The sequence below is a fragment of the Festucalex cinctus genome, chromosome 13 (genome assembly GCF_051991245.1).
Source record: "Festucalex cinctus isolate MCC-2025b chromosome 13, RoL_Fcin_1.0, whole genome shotgun sequence".
Classification (NCBI taxonomy): Eukaryota; Metazoa; Chordata; class Actinopteri; order Syngnathiformes; family Syngnathidae; genus Festucalex; species Festucalex cinctus.
The window spans coordinates 17,530,374-17,549,496 of record NC_135423.1 but is presented as its reverse complement, the minus strand read 5'-3'; the positions used below and the strand labels follow the sequence as shown (position 1 = coordinate 17,549,496).

At 39.5% G+C, this 19,123-nt stretch overlaps 1 protein-coding gene and 1 long non-coding RNA gene across 3 annotated transcripts; one reads left to right on the top strand and one right to left on the bottom strand.

Annotated features, from left to right (window-relative positions):
- Positions 1-23: 23 nt before the first annotated feature.
- Positions 24-4,355, bottom strand: yif1b (Yip1 interacting factor homolog B (S. cerevisiae)). 2 transcript variants are annotated; one of them, XM_077540336.1, is made up of 8 exons: positions 3,195-4,355; positions 2,409-2,502; positions 2,054-2,183; positions 1,872-1,976; positions 1,516-1,652; positions 1,167-1,322; positions 959-1,052; positions 24-845 (listed from the first exon to the last, which is right to left on the bottom strand). In XM_077540336.1, exons 1-8 carry the CDS (start codon positions 3,238-3,240, stop codon positions 690-692), a joined length of 918 nt encoding a protein of 305 aa, XP_077396462.1. In that variant the 5' UTR covers positions 3,241-4,355; the 3' UTR covers positions 24-689. The 2 variants fall into 2 exon arrangements, with proteins under 2 accessions (XP_077396462.1, XP_077396463.1); XM_077540337.1 differs by having other exon boundaries at positions 3,204-4,355.
- Positions 4,201-15,097, top strand: LOC144032856 (uncharacterized). Its single transcript, XR_013287812.1, has 3 exons — positions 4,201-5,295; positions 7,459-7,554; positions 14,907-15,097. It is a non-coding gene; the product is annotated as an uncharacterized LOC144032856 (long non-coding RNA).
- Positions 15,098-19,123: the final 4,026 nt, after the last annotated feature.

Below are 19,123 nucleotides of genomic sequence, written 5' to 3'. Positions count from 1 at the left end.
ATTTGACACAGAACAATACCACATACTATTAATCCTTTCTTTTATTCGATCCAACTTTCAATATGAAAAACGACAAATAATTTACATTGTTTCTTAAAAGGCTATCAAAACAACATGACTGCTATTTGGTGATATTAACACTGCTTCACCATCAGGCAGCCAAGCACGTGGACATGACACAAAGCATGTAAAGGTTAAGAGGTCGGCGCACAACCACGCCAACAGACCTGAAGGACTACAGTACATTTGAGTCCGGATCATATGATAAAAGATCAGACAATTGTTGGAAACTTGCGCGCATCACTCTTCAGTGTGCTTTTGGTTTCACTGAAGCATAAAGTGGGTTAAGTTAGTCTACGTATGTGCACTCAGTCAGCTCAGAAGAATCACAGATCATAGCAGCGTCTAACCAACATATAGGACACATTTAAATATTACCAAAAAAACTAATTTAACAAGTAATTACAGAGTGTAGAAAAACAACTTAGTAAAATGTTTCAAGGACAAAAACATGGCAGTACAAAAAATTTACGGGCTGTGCTGTGAGAGGTACTCTCTTGCTCATTGCATGTGGCGTTATGCTCCGTGCAAAGATGGAGCGCGCTCTGTTGTTTTACTCTTACAGACCGTTAACACATAATGGCAGCTTCAGTGCGTGTGCAGGTCTCCTATCACAGAACGGCTGCATTTTATCTGATCAGGTGATAGGTGAACCAGTACATGAAAATGGGCTGGGCCGCCGCTATCGACATAGTGAGGTACATCCTCAGCTGGTTTCTGGCTCCTCTCACGAGCCTTCCCTCCGCCGCCACTTCGGAAAGAAGCTTCAGGCGCAGCGTGCGGGTCTGAAAATACATCGTAAATGGAAATGATTTCATGGAAAACGTCGGGATTTCAAGTAAGTAAAGAAGCGGTAGACCAAAATGTCCACAAATGGGTTTTTGCCTGGCGGACTCACCATAAAAACAAAAATGGCAGCACAGCACCACAGTAAAGAGAGATAGTAGGCCAGCCTCCCAAACATCAGTCCTGCGACGACACCAATGATCATCCTGAGAAAAGGTACACAGAATTCAGACAATCACATATTTCATTTAAAACACTAAAGACCTGACGAAAGCAACAGATGGGACATGAACGTGCACGTATGTGAGGTACATACATACCCGACATATTTGTAACCAGAGAAGGCGAGCAGGTCAATGGTTGTGAGGTCGGTGCTAACGGTCACGAGGTAGAGTGACAGGAGCACCGCCAAGACTTCCATTATGAGCCACACCAGCGCCGAGCTTGCCTGAACTCCGAGCAGCTCGGGAGTAAACCTGTAAATAAAATAAATAAATACACAGACACCAGCTTGAGCCTTGTTTTCCTCACTGTTATTATTATTATTATTATTATTATTATTTTGTTCATCTAAGAATCTCAGGGCGCTGAAAGGCGAGCCACCAGGCTTCCCGTTCATCACCAAGTACCAAGCCTCAATGTGCTCTCCCAGTGAACGTGTACATGTACCTGTCTTGTGTGCCCAGGGCCAGCCCAGCCACCAGCACGTACGTGATGAAGCCCATGGCGGGGATGTAGAGGTCGGGAGCGTTCACATCAAAGCGTGGTGCCACCGGAGTGTCCTGCTGGTAGCTCACCTCCCAGTTCTGAAACGTGATTGTCGACATGTCGGAATGGAAATGTCATTGGAAATACTCAATGGTGAGGCGAGACAATCAAGCCCAGTTTGGATGTAAAATTTTCAAGCAAAGGAAGATCTGTAGGCCGTCAATTCAGATATGCACACTTAATGAGGTCACAGAAGGAAGTAGAATCATCTAAGGAGCAGCTCTCAGAATAGGATGCTTTAAATTTAGCCCACCTACCTCATGCATGTAGGGGAAAACGAGAAGACCCAGCTTCTTTCCCACGTACACCGTGTCCACGGCAAAGTAGTACTTCAGCTTGGAAATGGGGATGAATCTGTCCAGCTACACAAACACATTTTTCCCCACACTGACAAATTGTTTTCTATTTTTTTGTGGCAAGATCTGTGAGTCATGCTTACATTCTTGTCCATCATTTCTTTGCCTTGAGATGCCAGGGAGCTGCCATAAGCCATGGCGAGGTTTGACATGGGGTCTACCAGCATGGACTGGCCCGGAAAACCTGCTGCCTCATATCCACTATGTTGGTTCCTGCCAACAGAAACGCACATTAACTGTCTGTTTCTATTATTCCTTGGGAAAAGTGGGTATGAAGTAGAAACCAGCTATTAGAACAGATTGTGTCTTAAGTTTTTAACCCCATTAGGATCATCACATGTGCTTAAATTCGCTAATCGGACCGTAAATTTATGATAATGTACACTAAGCCTTAGAAGAGTTAAGATGTTAATGTTGAATGTGTCTGGCAGGCCTCACCTTTGCTGGGATGTCTGTGAACCACAGCCACTTGTGTCCTCAAACAACAGGCTGCCATCTGAACCATCCATGGAAGTATTTCGTACATTAGGCTCTGGATGAAGAGAAGAGGAATACAGTATGTGGTTTGGTTTTTCTGTTAACAGGCATAATTTTTCCTAACAAATTCACACACTTGTAGCATTCAGCTGACACATCTTGTGTTGTTTACTGCAGAGAAATCTCGCTTTTTGTGCTCCTCCCCGAGGCACCACTGAGTGATCACATCACAGTGAAGAACCACTGTTTCAAAATTGGCATGAAACCAGTACTATTTATCTAATGTTTAGATTGAACTATTTGGAAATTAACTCTCATTTGACATTTGAGGCACTTGCCTCTGAAACAGTCGAAATTACACCCATTCGGTATCAGTTACCTAAACACTGCCAATTAACCGACCTGAGACGAACAGTGAAATACAGTAATCATGTTATAATAATAAATGGGATCAATATAACACTCCAAAACAATGAGTACGGACATAAATCGATATTGAGAACAGTCAGAAATTCACTGGACTACATCAGTAATTAAGGCTTGCTATATTAGTTGTAGTGGCCAAATGCATTGTGTTATCAGCTTCATTACTTGTATTTCAATCATATGCCTTGATAATGTGGTTTATTGGCAGCGATGCTACAAGCTAGCATTCATCCCATTCAATCTTTCTAGTCTTTCCTGACCAGTTGAAAACGGGCGCATGAGCGCAGCGAGGAAACGTGATACATGAAAGCACGTACGTACGTAACTTACGCTGTCTGAAACCTTTCTGGGTTGCAGAATAATCCATTTTGGACAGCTGCCGTCCCCTCACCGGTACAGTCGACAAGATCCAGTTATTTTTAGCCAACCAGCAGCTACAGTACTTGAGTACAGTAAGCAACGTCTTCTTCGTTTGGTCACTTTCTAACAGCCTGTCTCGTGCGCCCTCTAGCGGGTATATTTGCTACTTGGAATGGGAGTTCTCGGTTTGGTCTATTTGTTTTTAGCAATAAATTGAAATTGATTTTTTAAATCAGAAATCATGAAAAAAAATACTGCCAAGCTAATATCTTAGTGTATGACTATTTTTAAAATTAGAAGAAGGGGTTTGGTGAAAATAAAAAATGTAATAGTTTTATTGTCGTTACACTACAAATGTTGAAGTAGTATAATTGGCCTGAAGGTGGAGGCATTTGAACGAGCAGCAAATCTAATGCTTATTTTCCGTCTGTCAAATCACCCGACTAATTTGGGTTGTGACTTAATTCTCTCGGAGTCATTTCATAGTTAAAGTTTATACTATAAATTGCCAAATTATTGCAGTCACGAACTACATTTTGGTGCTGTAGCTATGTGAAGGACATTTAATTGCCATTTAATTATAGGTTCATACACTTTTTCAAAATTTCACCCTCAATTCTTTATACTGATTTGCACACATACACATCAATATTTTCAATATTGGACATAGACGACTGTGCTTATGTTTCACATGGTTTTCCATAAAACAAATAGTGTAATCAAATTACCAAACTATTAATTGTTAAAAGAAAATGTATGCATACATTTTCAAACAACACAATACGAAAGAAAAGCATGTTCAGTAGTGCAGTTGTCTACTTGTCAAGTGTATTTTTTTTTTATAAACATTTGAAACATTTTTTGCTTTAATTATGCCACTGCAGCCACCAGACAATAGATGGCGATAATGAGGGAACAAAACAAACGCTGCCACTCGAAAATTAAGTGAAGAAAAAATAAATCGGAGCGTAAACAAGGAAGTAGTTTCGTTGCCACCACGTTCGATTTCCGAACATTTCAACTAAAGTGTTTCTGATTCCAATAATCAGATGATGGTTCCTAGCTCGAACAGTTGCTTGCGATCGATAACGAGGAGAAAGACGACCTGATGGCGATGCTAGAAGCACTTCCAAATACAAATCGCCAAGCTCCCTCCGTAGAACATGTAGAGCAGATTCTTCGCCTCATGAGTGACGCCGAAGCCGAAACTTTCACCGATCACGACGTGCCACGCAACGCCAAACATCTTGTCCATGGAGTCCTTGACCATCTTCGCTGCGCTTTCGTTGTTGTCGGGACATTTTTCGAAGGCTGAAATGCACAGCGCTATAGCCTCCTCCTTCATTTCCTCAGGCATGTCTGAGTGCCTGACGATGGGGAAGCTGTACGCGAGGTTCTTTCCGCGTTCTTCCTGGTCTGCTTCCCCAGTCTCCGCCATTGTAATTATTACTAACGGCTGGGGTTCATGAGACGACGCAAACCTGAACGTTGCCTCTTACGGTTGGCGTCATTTTTGTTTCGACCGAATGGACAACGGTGGCAGCGCGATAAAACGCCACCCTTTGATTTCCTCGTGTCGTTAAAATTTGTGCACTTTACATGTCCACGTTAGACTGATTATCGTTGGCATCTCGTCAACACACGCAGAAGACGTTTTCATCCAAACTATGTACATAATATATACAAATTTGCATTTATTTTCTACTCGTCCTTAGTGATGTGCCTCTCGGGTCGAATCCCTGAAGCGTGTGCCGAGTAATGTAGATGAGTGGTTCATAAACGGCGTGTTGATGACGTACGTAGTGACGTTTGAAGCCCCACGAAGCAGGTGTACCACGTGACTGATTCAGGAAATGATTCGCTCGGTTTGAGTGTAGTTCGAAATAAAAGCGGCAAAGAAACGCTATGGATTCCCCTTCACTTTTTGTGTTTTCGGGTCCCTTATTGCGCTACTTTTTTTGCTTTTGGCATTCGATTTGACGAGCTTCTTTTTGCGATGGAACCAGCAAGAAAGAGATTTTCCCTTGCTTGGGAGCACTTTGAGCAGATCTCACCTCAGAAGGTAATGCACTGCAATTACGGTACTATTTTAACAGATTCCAATAATAAAATAAAATAAAATGTGACAACACATAAAATTCACATTTTTCTGTTCACAGTTGAAAGTCCCCTTCAGTACTGGGAATCACAGAAATATACGCGTCCAATTCTATACAAACTTGCTATCTCATATCGATGCACCCCTGCTTCATCAGTACCATGTGAAAGAGTTTTTTTTTCCAAAGCAGGTGAAATTCTCTGCAAAAAAAAGAAACCGCCTGAGTCCAAAAACTTCGGAAAAAAATTGTTTTTAAATAAAAATGAATAAGCACTTTATTTTACCTCCTTATTTCACATTTTCACTTGTTGCATAAGCACAAACATAGACAAAGTAACACAGAACAATTCATGTTAAAACACTGTTCAAATATATATTCTTTTGTATTTAGAGCATGATTTACACCCCACCATTTTATTGCATGCACCAAGCATGTTATACATTTTTCTGTCCACATGAAGGCGTAGTCGAGGAAATGAATCATCTTGAAGCCCCGACGTGTGTGTGAAGCATTTCACTGCAGGGCTTCACTGCTTTACGGGGCTTCATTTTGCCATCACTACTCGTCCTAAAGATCGATACTGGAATTAAATGTAATCCTCAGGATTTGAATATGCAGTGTTATTCACTTCAATGCACCATTTAAGTCTGATATCATTTGCTACTCTCACCAAATGTCTCCATGGTGACTGTCTTTTCAGTGCTGACAGCTGGACTTAGTGCACCTCAGGGAAAAATGAGCCTCTCCCTTTTCAAATGGTCTGTGGTGTGCCCAAAAAAGGCCCACGTTGCTCCTGTGTCACATGTACATGCTTGCATGCTGCTTTTTATTATTTATTTTTCACCCCCTGCTCTCACTCAAAAGGCATACAAAGCCTGCCGCATTTCATGCAGTAGTAATTGTTGTAAAGGCCACATGTGGACTGGAGGTTTGCTGTTAACAGCTTGGCCAATTTCTACTTCAACTTTTAAGAATCAACCCACGTTCACTGGCCTCTAGGTACACATGCGCAATGTATTGTAATCCATCAAGCAAACTCAAAAAAAAAAAAAAAAAAAGGGATCATGCTTAGTTTGACAATGTCAGAAAATTGTGACCGCACCAATTTACACTAATTTTGCCATTTTTGATCTCCGATCATAACATGTATCTAATGAATGTATTCTTATCCACTTCATGTTTTTATTGCCTGTGATAAATAAAGATACTTGGCAATAAAGGGAAATGACTCATAAGACTTGTGTATTACACACTGTTAACTGTAGTACTTGTATAGATAAACTAATTGAAATATGCCTCTCAGACTTTTTCTCACACTACAAACTGCACTTAGTTTTTTTTTTTTTTTTTTTTTTTTTAATGTAAAAACAATTAAGGGAAAAGAAAACATTACATTTATTTACTTTCCGGTGTAAGTAAATGCTTCTTGTTAAAATTGTTACATAAAGACAACAAAAAAAGCCAAACCTAATTCTCCGGAGCTTCCTTTATATTAGAGGTGTCAAAATCATTTTTGTTTTGGGTGATATTGTAGTTTACCGTTTCCTTAGAGAGACACTTTTGACTTTGAAACCACCATATAGTACTGTACATGTTTATACAAGAAATTAATGGAAAACTGTAGAGTACACTAATTATTTATACCGGATAACCTACCGAAGACCTTAAATAGTAAACATTGACATTTTGTGTTGAAACTATTTTCTGGTGTGTTAAACACATTACCTCTACAGGACACAACATTTCTGTAATCCTATCTGCATCCACCATTATCCTCATATTGAATATGGGTAGAAAGAAAAAATAAAGAACAGCGTGTTTAAAATTACATGTTGCGAAGGAGATACGTCAACAGACCACATTGTTTGCAAATAAACTCCCCCAAAACAAAGTGAAAGATATGTTGTAAGACATACCAGCATAAATAATTGTGCAAGGTTATCTTTGCACGCTCAAAGAAGCGAGTCCCCCCTTCCAGACACAGACATAAGAGCAATGGGTGGGGGTGTATTTGCTCATGTGCCGAATGAATAAACTACTCCATCAAGCATGAAGCGCATTTATTGTAGCATATCTGCGACACAGCAGAGACCTTCTTCAACCTCATTTCCTTCTCCCTCCTCCAGTGCTGTGCTCAGTCTCCTGGCTAAGTGAATCTCTCCGCCTTCAGGCTGGCCACCATCGATCCAGGAATGATGGAGTTATCACTGATGGCTGCACAGGTAAGGGAGAGCAGGCAAATATATCTAATGACTGCAAATACTGACAAGATGAAGTCTCTGATGACAGTATAAGTGTTGCTTTCAAGGGTATGCGTAGTCAGACGAGGGTTCGAGAAAGAATGGTTTGAATTAGTTTTTAAGAACGTCTGTCAACTTTAATAAAACAAAACAATGCACACTGAGCCAGTGAAAGTAACTGAATGGACAACCAAAGCCACTGCAAAGTAACATTTACTTATCTGATTCTTGTCCAAAAAAAGGTCTTAAAGGTGCTTTCACATTTGTACTTCAATTTCTCTGGAATGTCAATTGAGAGACTCATGAGAGGAGCCAAGAATACAAAGAGAAGTGATGTACGGCAAAGGTGAAGGTGGCAAAGGTAAATATGCTGACATGGATGCCAGGTTGGAGAGTAAAGAATGAGAGAAATATCTTTACAGGTTGGCCAGAGAGAGAAACAGAAAGAATGGAAAGGATATGCAGCAGGTTAGGGTGATTAAGGACAGAGATGAAAATGTGTTGACTGGTGCCTGTAGTGTGCTGGATGGATGGAATGAATACTTAGAGATAATACAAAGAGAAGGAAGGGTAGAAAAGGCAATATTCTAGGTCCAGTGAGTAACCATTAGCAAGAAGAAGTAGAAAGGCACGAAAAAGGATGAAAAATGGAAGAGAATGTCACAATGTGCCTTTATAGATCTACAGAAAGACTATGCCAGTTGGCCAGAGAGGAACCGTGGTATGGTACAGCATGATGAGGAAGCCTGAAGTGGCAAAGAAGTCTGTTAAAATAGTACAGAACAGTGGTGAGGTTTGTTGGTGTGACAGTTTAAGGTGGAGGTTGGGCGGCATCAGGGATAAGCTCTAAGAAAGCAGATGAATGAAGATTAGCTAAAGTAAGGTCGAATTCTTTATATGTGCGTGAATGGAAAAGGCATCTTGAGGGTGGAGGACTTTAAGTACTTAGGGCTTTAAGAAAAAGAATGCAAAAACGAAAATCATTTCGCATATACTAAAATCCGCTCATATAATGTGCTGAAATATGCGTTTCAGTAATATGTGAGTGTTTCACTAGCGCACATATTTGAGGGTAAGACACATTTAGTATTGTGTATGAGTGGATTTCAGTAGTGTGTGAGATGACTCGAGCGAGAGTGAGGTTTTTCCACAAGGAGACATTTTTGGCGAGGGCTTTATTTAAACAACTGAGTCACTAAGTAACGGGGCAGACTTCTGGGCCTGAGGTCACGTCTTGTGGGTTGTTTGCTTTTTTAAATTAAGGCTATTGTTTTAAAAAGAAGTCATTTGGAGGGAAATATCTGTCACATCTATAAAGGTTGATGGCCTCCACCCTTCATGACTTCTCCTTGTAATTCCTTGGCTGATGGTCAACAGCACTCCTTTTTCAGCCTGTTCTTCCATCTCATCACTCTTTGTCCTTCGATGAGTGCTTGAGCGAGCCAGAGGGGATGTTTGTTGTCATTATCAAGGTCCCTTAGTGAAGCGCAGGGCTGGGTAGCCTTTGGATACGTTTTGAAAGTAATTGCTGTTGCTTTTAAGTGCAAGAATAGGCCTACTTAGACCACGTGCTGTCTTTTCATTCGTTGCATTCAGTCCCACATGTGTTCTATTAGCTGGAAGACAGATTTACGACAATTTTCTTTTGAACTGACAACTTCTAAGCTTGTGTCAAAATTATCTCCTCTCTTGTTCATGGTTTGATGAAGGGGTGGGACAAAAGATTGATACTGATATAGTGCCCCGTGTTACCTGCATGAAAAGTCATTTTGCTGTTGAAAGGTGTCTTGACTGATCCCTTATTAATACTTTCTAATTGCTCTCATTTTCTCATTGGGCCAGTCTGACCCAGAGGTGATTGGAAGTCATTCAACTGAATGAGTTTGATGGAAAGCCTCATCCGATAGCCATCTGTTGTCTCACACAGTAAATCAAGGAACACTCATTGTGTGGCCCGTGCTTGGGATAGATGTCTCTTCTGAAACCTAACAGCTAAATATGTCTTTATAATAGTTTTAATTTTCTATTCGTAAGATGTGATCATGCAGCTCTAGCTATCTTGCTACATTTACTGTCGTTTCATATTGCTTGTTCATGTAATGTCATTGTAACAAAGGCAATAGTGACCAATTTATCTAGTGGCGTTGCTCTTCCTGATGATGTGTCGATGAGTAAGACATCAGCAGGGCTTTTGCTTTTGTTTGACCTTGTGATGATGACAGGATTTACTCTTTTCAAGCCCAAATTTCTTTCTTTTTCATGTGAGAAAATGTTAGAATGACCCCAATTAAGCCACGTCTATCCAAGTGTGCATATAGGCGAGAGAAAGGTCAGATGACCAGAACTACAGACGGTAGAACCGATCAGAAACTAAACTCTAATTGATTTGTTCATCAGTGATGGCACTTGTCCGTTGCTTTTAATCATAGTGTAGTTGTAAAGCCTACTCTGTTGTCCAAAGCCCCCTCAGCACATCAGGCGCGGCCACAGTTCATCCCACTCATGTCATCAAGCATTAAAGGCTTTAACATTGCTAGTGATTTTTTTTTTTTTTCCAAACACTTATTTCAAAAGCTGGACTGCCGTCATGTGTGATACCAATATATTGCACAAGACCTTTGCCCCACAAAAGCTCAGTTCAGCTTTGAACTCTCCACGTTTTCATTTTTCGTTGGGTTTTTGAGACAGTAAGATAAAACAGAATTTTCAAACCTGGGACATAATATAGTGTTATCCAACGTATCTAAAATATGTGCAATTGAACAAAATGGCACCCAGCCACCATATCGACATCATATGTTAGTGGGTATTGACGGAATCGAATTGAAGTTACACAACTTCAACATCAAGGTTGCTACTTCTCAGTCCAACTTCTGGAGTCTTTTTGGAGAGTTTTTTTTTAAATTGCCCATGTGCTGAAATGAAAATGCTAAGGCTGAATGATGTGAGCAGAACCATCTCTTAAAACGAGCTGAATGCACAGAAATCCGTTCTGACAATACACTTTCTCGTTAAAGTAATCATCCATTCAGATGTAATTCGGAACCGATTTAAATTGTAGATGTCTTCATCTAGGTTGCCACATTTATGCAAACGTCAGATTTAATTTTGAAATTCACAGTGCCTGTCATACGGACATCGAGAGTTGAGCCAACCTCTAGTGATAACCTGAGGACACGTTACTGCTGAACACATTAGGCACACAGGCGAATGACTCGTGAGTCATGGCACGCATAATATAAGACCCATAATGCTTTATGCATTCAGGAGGGGGCGAACGTGACAGATTTGAAGCATACAAAGTCATCACACACATGTGGACAGAAACAATGACGTCCCTCTTATATAAGTTATGTCAATTTTCAGCCCACTTTGGGGAGTCATCGTTAAAAATTTTTTTTGGGGGGGGGTTCTGAGGTCATGATGGGATCTAATTATAGAAACTACATTTCAATGCACTGTCACAGAGCAGGGGTGTAATAGTTTTGGAGTGTTCATTGACTTTTTTCCTATTTTATTTATTTATTTACTTTTTTTCCCACACAGTTTTAATTATGTTTTTTTAGAGAAGGTTTGTTATTTTATTTTTTAAACGACTGTATGATCTCTTCCTTCTTCCATACGGCCATACAGTAATACCAAAAATAAAGATGAAATTAATTGACAGAGATCAAAGTGAAAGACATTTTCACTTTAATTATAGTTTTAGTTTTTATAAATATAAAGTGTAATTTCAGTTGGTTATCATTTTTTAAAAGCAATCTTGGTTTTTGTTTTATTTTGTTAACAGATTTTTTTTCTTTTTTTTCTTTTAGTTATTTAGTTTGTTTTTTTGTTTTTTTTTTAAATGGCAATATGCCGCAAAAGTGAGTACACCCTTCACATTTCTGTAGATATTTAATTATGTCTTTTCATGGGACAACACAAAAGAAACCACACTTTGATACAATGAAAAGTAGTCAGTGTACATCTTATATAACTGTAAATTTGTTGCTCCCTCAAAATAACTCAAAATACAGCCACTGATAGCTAAACCCCCGGCAACAAAAGTGAGTACACCCCTAAGTGGAAAATGACCCATTTTCCCTTTAGTGTCACGTGACTCATTAGTTTTACAAGGTCTCAGGTGTGAATAGGCATCAGGTGTGTTAAATTTGGTATTTCAGCTCTCATATACTGGTGACTGAAAATTCAACATGGCAATCATGGAAAAGAACTCTCCCAAAATCTGTGCTCAATTTGGCAGGGCTGAAAATGAGTCCTCCATAGGCGAGTGAAGCACTATATTAACAAACTTTTTCCTAAATTTGCAAGAGAGTTCAAAATGATTTCTTTAACAAAACGTAATTTCCAAAAATATCACTGTAAACAGTGACATGTTGCACAACCGTAAAATAAAAGTTGATTCCCGATTTTGTTTTTGGATTTTCCCCTATTACTCATGCTTCTCCATGCCTAAAATGGCCTGACAAGTACATTTGTAGTTTATAGTGATACTCATTATTCTGACATTTATGCAGACAACAACCCCCTTCCCCCCGCATTTGAAGAACATCTGAGATTATGGTACTTTGTGTAATTCTGCTTTTTTTTTTTTTTTTTTTTAAAGTGTCTTTTTGGTCCTGAACTTGGTGTAAGTAATTATTAGTTTGTTTTATTTAGAATCACAAGATTGTGTAGGTGTGTTTTCACCTGAATGTTGTACAGCTTGGAAGACAATAGATTACTGATGTTAAGTGAGTGTTAATGTAGTGAGGGGAGACAGATGGGGAACAGAAGGGAAGCGGACGCCATATGATTAAAGACCTCAAGCAGAAATAAACATGACCACCTTGGGACCTACTTGTGTAGGTTGACCCACTAAAACGTGTTTTAATGGAATTCCTGTGTATGTGTGTGCCAACCTGGACACATCCAATCCAATATGCGCATCCACAAGCATATGAGGCGGTCTGGTGAAAGCCGGACGACGTCACTCTGTGATGTCAGCGGCTGCCGCTCGTTGCTCGTCTGTCAGCTTGAACGCCTCCGGCAAAGATAAGCAAAGATTCAGCCACCCATGGAACTCAACCCCGCCTCTCCGCGGCTCATTCTCCTTTTCTACTTTTCTACCTCTTGTACTTTTCCTCACCGTACCTTCCTCTGCAGACTTTTCTCAATCGTCTTTCTTCTCCTGCTCGGTGTAATTCGTGCTCCCTCCCCTTCTGTTATAAGTTCACTCAGCCTTCTATTCCCTCCAGACATGCTCAAGATGTTGTATTTTCTTTTCATTACATGGCTCAATAACTAAGACATTATGATGGTATTTTTTTTTCTAAAATTGATTTGAAAACAGTCATCTTGTGACTCATTTGAAAAACGTCACTTCTATTATGTTTTTCCCAGAAGACAAGAGAAAGTGACGTCACGTCTCTTTGAGAGCCGCTGCTACCAAGGTGGACTTGATTGTGATAATATCGGCGGATTCATTTTTCACGTTTTCCCTTTGGCTGACATCCCTCGCAGTTTATAAGTGTAGACTCTACATCAGGGGTCACCTACATTAGGTGGTCCCAAGGAAAGGAAAGGAACACTGTTTTTAAAATAGCCCACCAGACATTATGAATTCCTAACAATGTTGTAGAATTGATTATTTGAAATGTGAACATTTCCTACCTTGTTAAATAAATCACTGTCAGTCAGACAGTGATTTAGTTACAGACAGTGATAGTTATTGTGAAAAATCATCAACATGATTGATGAGTGTGGATGGATATTAGGGATGTTCAATACCACTTCTTTTTTCATACCGCTACCAGTACGAGTACTCAACTCTTGAGTAGTCACCGATGCTGAGCAAGCTAGTAGTTCTAGTAATTTTTATACGTAAAATGTCCCCCCAAAAACAAAGACAAATCATTTTATAGATCCAACATTTCCCCCTAAAATTGATGAAATTAATGCTGATGGTAAAACAGCCACAAGAAAGCGGCTAATACTGGTATCGGTTGCCATCTCGAGTACTAATACTTGAAATAAGGCCTAGTATTGGCCCAACACCAATATTTGGTATCGGTAGTCGCCACATTCCTAATGGGTATCATTCATTCATTGAGAAGTGAGAGATAGACAGCCTAATTAAAAGTATTTGAGCAGTGTTAGATTTTAAAAGTATGTATGGAAGTAGCATCCCTTTCCATTAATTAGTGTCCAAGAAGAATTCCAGTTTCAAACTGTGGTGACATATTAAGCAACTTCACTTACCTTTTTAGAGAATGATGCAAACAATGAGTGAATGCTTGTAATATTTGTTTTTCTGTCAGAAGGCAATACATGGCAATCTGCCTTCATTTGGTTATTCATATCCATTATGGTGGTGTATAAGACATCATAAAATGTCTATAATTGTTAGAATACTTCTACACTATATTGTAGGTAAATTCAATCACCTCATTACTTAAGAGCCATGCAATAAATAAAAATAACATTGCTCCGTTTGAACTCATTTACTGCCAGCCCAGTAAAAATTGAGTTTTGACGTTAATAGTCGTCAATGGCAGTGAATGAGTTAATGTGACATACTGAAATATTTTCAATATTTTGATGCTACCTCGTATGTCCACTACACACAAAAAGAAACTTTGTTTAATCAGTACCTCTGTGACCGACTTGTGAGGCAAATTTTTTGGATGAAGTTCATGACTGGATATCATTTGAGATTAGGTACTCAGGTGTACCTAATGAAGTGTCCAGTAAATTGCACATTCATTATTGTTCTACCGTATCCTCAACCCTTTTTTTCTCTTCATCTCCCCCCTTTTTGTCTTTTTCCTACCCCGACAGATGTTTTAGAGGGAAAAGGAACAGCTGGCTGCGGCCGGGCTGTTTATTCACTCCTTTTTTCACGTTGGTTTCTTTCCTTTTTTTTTCATTTCAGCAGACAGAGAATCCCATTTACAGCCCTAAACTAATGAAAATCTTTCATTCTTATCTATCTATCTATCTATCTATCTATCTATCTATCTATCTATCTATCTATCTATCTATCTATCTATCTATCTATCTATCTATCTATCTATCTATCTATCTATCTATCTATCTATATGGATGGATAGATGTTTCTTTGCACTGTTTTTGTGGATAATGTGGGCATACATGAGCAAAATAAAACTTCATGCACAGGTCACTCACTCACACTCAGTTTAATCCAGGAATTGTCATTCATGACGTATCAAAATTGTGCTGTGTTCTTGAGGTGTCATGCCGCAAGGATTTCCTCATCATGAGATTTTGAGGATTGAAGCGATGTTTCACTTTAATCCCAACAAGTCACGCAGCATTGCATGTTGTTCCAGGATGTCCTGGATGCATCCAATCGGGATGAGAGCGATGGCTTGAGAGATTGCAGGATGCGTGCAGCAAACCAGAGGAGACTGCAATTCACATTGTTGGTGGATTACATTACACATGGAAAGCGTCAGGGACAAAAGGATGCTTATAGTTAGTGACCTTTTAAACTTATGGGGACTTCTTGAATGAATCTCTGTATTATTCAGCAAATGGATGATTTACATTACATGGTTCAAGTGATGTGCAATTGGCTTTGCCCAACCAAGCTGAGTTGTCCTTTGATTCATTTAAAAAAAAAAAAAAAAAAAAAAAAAAAAAAGCATGGTTCAGATAATGGTGGGATGGACAGATTATTGAAAAATATAAAAATAAACCTCCACAATTTTTCAAAAAATGCTGATAAGCATTCAATGTACCCTTTCTACAGAAAACAGGGAAATTATTTTGGAATCCAAAATGAAAAAATATTGTGAGAAGAAAAAAAGCGCATATGTGAGACCTCGGGTAGCGAACTGCGAATATGCAGGGGTTGACTGTAGTTTTAAGTTGTAATATCACCATTCACCACTTGATGCCGTATTTAGTTACACTTAGATTGGGTCTTATACTGCCCAACACCACAACCTGAATATAGTAATTTTTTTTTTTTTTTTTTTTTTTGCAGATTTAGAATTTTTTTCAGGACAAACACAGTACCTCCATCCATCCATCCATCCATCCACACAGTACCTCTATAATATTAAAATTTTGAGTGAGTAGATATTTGTCACAAAAAAAAAAAAAAGTTAGAGAAGATGAGTTTTTGCACTAAATGTTGGTTTCTTGTTCAGCAGTTTTGTGCCATCCTTGAATGGTTTAAATTTTTATGAAAGAGCTTTTTTGCACTGGAAAAAAACAACAACATTCATTTGTTGTTTCTTTCAAACTCTGTTGTTAGGTTAGGATAGTAGATCTTTTATCCATGCATTGAAAAATGTATTATCAAAAACATCAATTTCAATAATTGTATTTTGTCCATATCCAAAAATAGCATTTTTGTTATACATCTGGGTCTGGCTAGGAACCGTCAATAAAGTTTTTCATTTGTGGACTAGTGGATTCATCAAAATTTAAAGTAAGTCAATTATTTTTGTGTAGTGGTCAAAAATGATGACCGTGTGCATACTGCTTGTTTAACAAAGTCAACAACTTTTGAAAAGGGTAGCATTTCTAACTAGTAGTGTCTAGATCTAGACAAGATAATGAAAGCAAAACTGAATAATTTACATGTGACATGGCGATAGAGAAGAGCAGATGAAGTCACTGTGAGGTTTGGGTGCAGGTGAGAAGCACAGACGATGGCTTCAAAGTTTGATGTAACAAATCCGGCTGAGAAACGAGCTTGGGTGAAAACGGGAAAAATGCTTGGATGGGTGAGCCAAACTCAACATCATCCTTTCGTTTTATTATACCAGCTCTTATTATAGTACAAGCTTCATTTTCATGTCAATTTGACATCCATCCCCGTCCCCTTCCACCTCCTTTTTACGTTGATCTCATCTGCTCAGCCTCCTACCTCATGCAATTTTTACCTCCTTCTTTACATGTGCTTCCTCCTACCTCATCAACCTCCTCCTCACCTTTGTCTTTTCCTTCCCTCACCCTGTCTCAATTCTTTCATTTCCTCACCAATTCCACAATCCCATCATTTGTTGATACCCACATCTAATCTGTATCTGTATCCCATCATTCCGGATCATAAGCGTCAACTCTATCACTATCCCATCATCCTGTCATCCTTCCACTGCATCTCTGTCCTCATCCTTGACCCTCATTCCATAATCCCTTCATTTTTCAGTCCTCATCTTGCCTGCGAATGTATCTCTACCTCACCCGATCAGCCCTTCATCCTTCTACTTCATTTCTGTCACCCTTTTACCAACTCATGTTTACAACGTATGCCTTTGCCCTAAATTGTCATACCATCACCCGTTCATCCTTCAACTCCATCCTCTCCTAATACCTTACCTCATTTCAACTCTTCAGCCATTCATCCTCTTTACTCATTTCAACATCTCCACCTTCATTGTTTTAGTTCCTATTTTTCTCATTACTAATTTATCTTATCCGGTCTGACCTCCATACATCATAATTTCATCTTCCTTCATCATCCCACTTCACTCTAATTTATAGGGAAAGTCATAATCTTGCCATTCTCATGCCATCTCAATACCCTCATGGAATGTCAGTACCAACGGACCATCTCAGTCTGTCAAAGACGGACACCTGTTTCGTTGACGAATGACGGAAGCACCGACACACGCTCATTTTTCTGATGCACCGCAGAGTACGACTGCAGCCGATCCACTCTTTTTCTCCTGCAGTAAACAAGTTAATATACTTATACAAAACTCCCTTCGGAAAAAAAAGTCAGACGCCATTACCGCTAGGCACTACTTTTCTGTTCGTTCGTATCACTGCGCGGCACCCCGCATACAGCTGATAGATGCGCACTAATCTACAAGTTGTTTGTCTTTTCGATGGCGGAAGGCGCAACTATCAGCTGTCTGCTGCGCGTCTATCAGCTGTCCACAGGGTGACGCGCAGTGATATGAACAAACAGAAAAGTAGTGCCTGGCGAAAGGAGTATTGTGATGCAAATGTATCACTCTTTTGAACACAAATTGTTTTGAGAAGAAAAACTTTATTTCCGTGACACCAGCCAACTTGCTGGACTATTTTCCTCTCGTCCAACACCGGACCAGAACTCGTGTCACAGAACGCTATCAGGGGTAAGTCAGTGATGATCGCACACACTGGAGGTGAGGATGAAATAGAGATTCATGTCAAAAAAAAAATCCAAACTATCCCTTTAAGGGTCCTTCGGTGTTGCGTTTTACATCAGGTATTAAACAGCCAAAAAGGGCAAGTATTGAGTCTAGTGCAGTAGTCCTGGCAGACATTTATAAGGTTTTAGGTGAATTAATGAGTATAAATTCATACGTATTTGCACGCACACGCACGCACGCAAACGCACGCACACAAACGCACGCAAACACACGCACACATACACAAAAAAAAAAAAAAAAAAAAAAAAGAGCAATGATGATAAGACGTTGAATCGGTAAGACTACCGAATAAACAATTCTGAGCTCTTTAAAAAAATAAATAAATAAATAAACAGCTAAAAAGGGCAAGTATTGAGTCTAGTGCAGTAGTCCTGGCAGTGCATCCTATATGTGGCAACATTAGTAAGGAAAAATGTATTTTAGCATGACAGAAGTGTTGTTAAAATAACAGACTAACGATTGTCAGACTGATGAATGACATTAAATTTACTTTTGGTGGTTAAAAAAAAAAAAAAAACGATTAAAATGACTGATGGATTGACGGAAGTGTGCCCCACGACAGACACTCAAAATTCATTGATGCATCACTTATTTGTTTATCAGTACATTCCATCACGACTTCATCCTCCCACCTCAGGGGTGTCCAAACTTTTTCTTCCGATGGCCCCATACAAAGATGCAAGGGCCTTGAATTTTTATTTTTTTATTTATTTTTTTTACTTTAACTTATTTATTAAAATAATTGAAGCAATTACATATTGTTGATATAATGTAGTTTATTTTTTAAACATTGCTACTGCTAAAGGTCATAAGTCAAATAGTTCAGGATTTATTTTTAGGTTTTAGGTTTAAATTATATTTAGTATTTACCGTGGGCCACCAAAAAGTGTTAGGCGGGCCGCAAATGGCCCCCAGGCTGTAGTTTGGACACCACTGTCCTACCTTTTCTCTTTACCTCCACCTCCACCTGTATTCCCTTTCATCCTTCTTTTATTCCATTTGTTCAATCAGGTGTATTCCTCTCTGGCATCGCTTTTAGGTCCCACCTGGGGGGAGGATCATCTGTTCAGGTGGACTCACACCTGAGACAGCCGCAAAACCGCCACTGCACACTGGGTCTGATCACTTTTATGTCCTCGTTTATATCACAAAGCACAACCTGTACCCATCATCACACGCAGGCACACACATCGCAGGAGCTCTGTCCACACACTTCGTCTTTAGAGAGTGGATGCTCTCTCTCTCTCTCTCTCTCTCTCTCTCTCTCTCTCTCTCTCTCTCTCTCTCTCACTCATGCTCTCTCGTACGCCTTACAACATCTCATTAAAGTGATCTTTTGCTCTCGTGTGTGCTCTCTGCCTCAGTCAGAGTGTAGAGCAGGAGGAGAGTGAGGA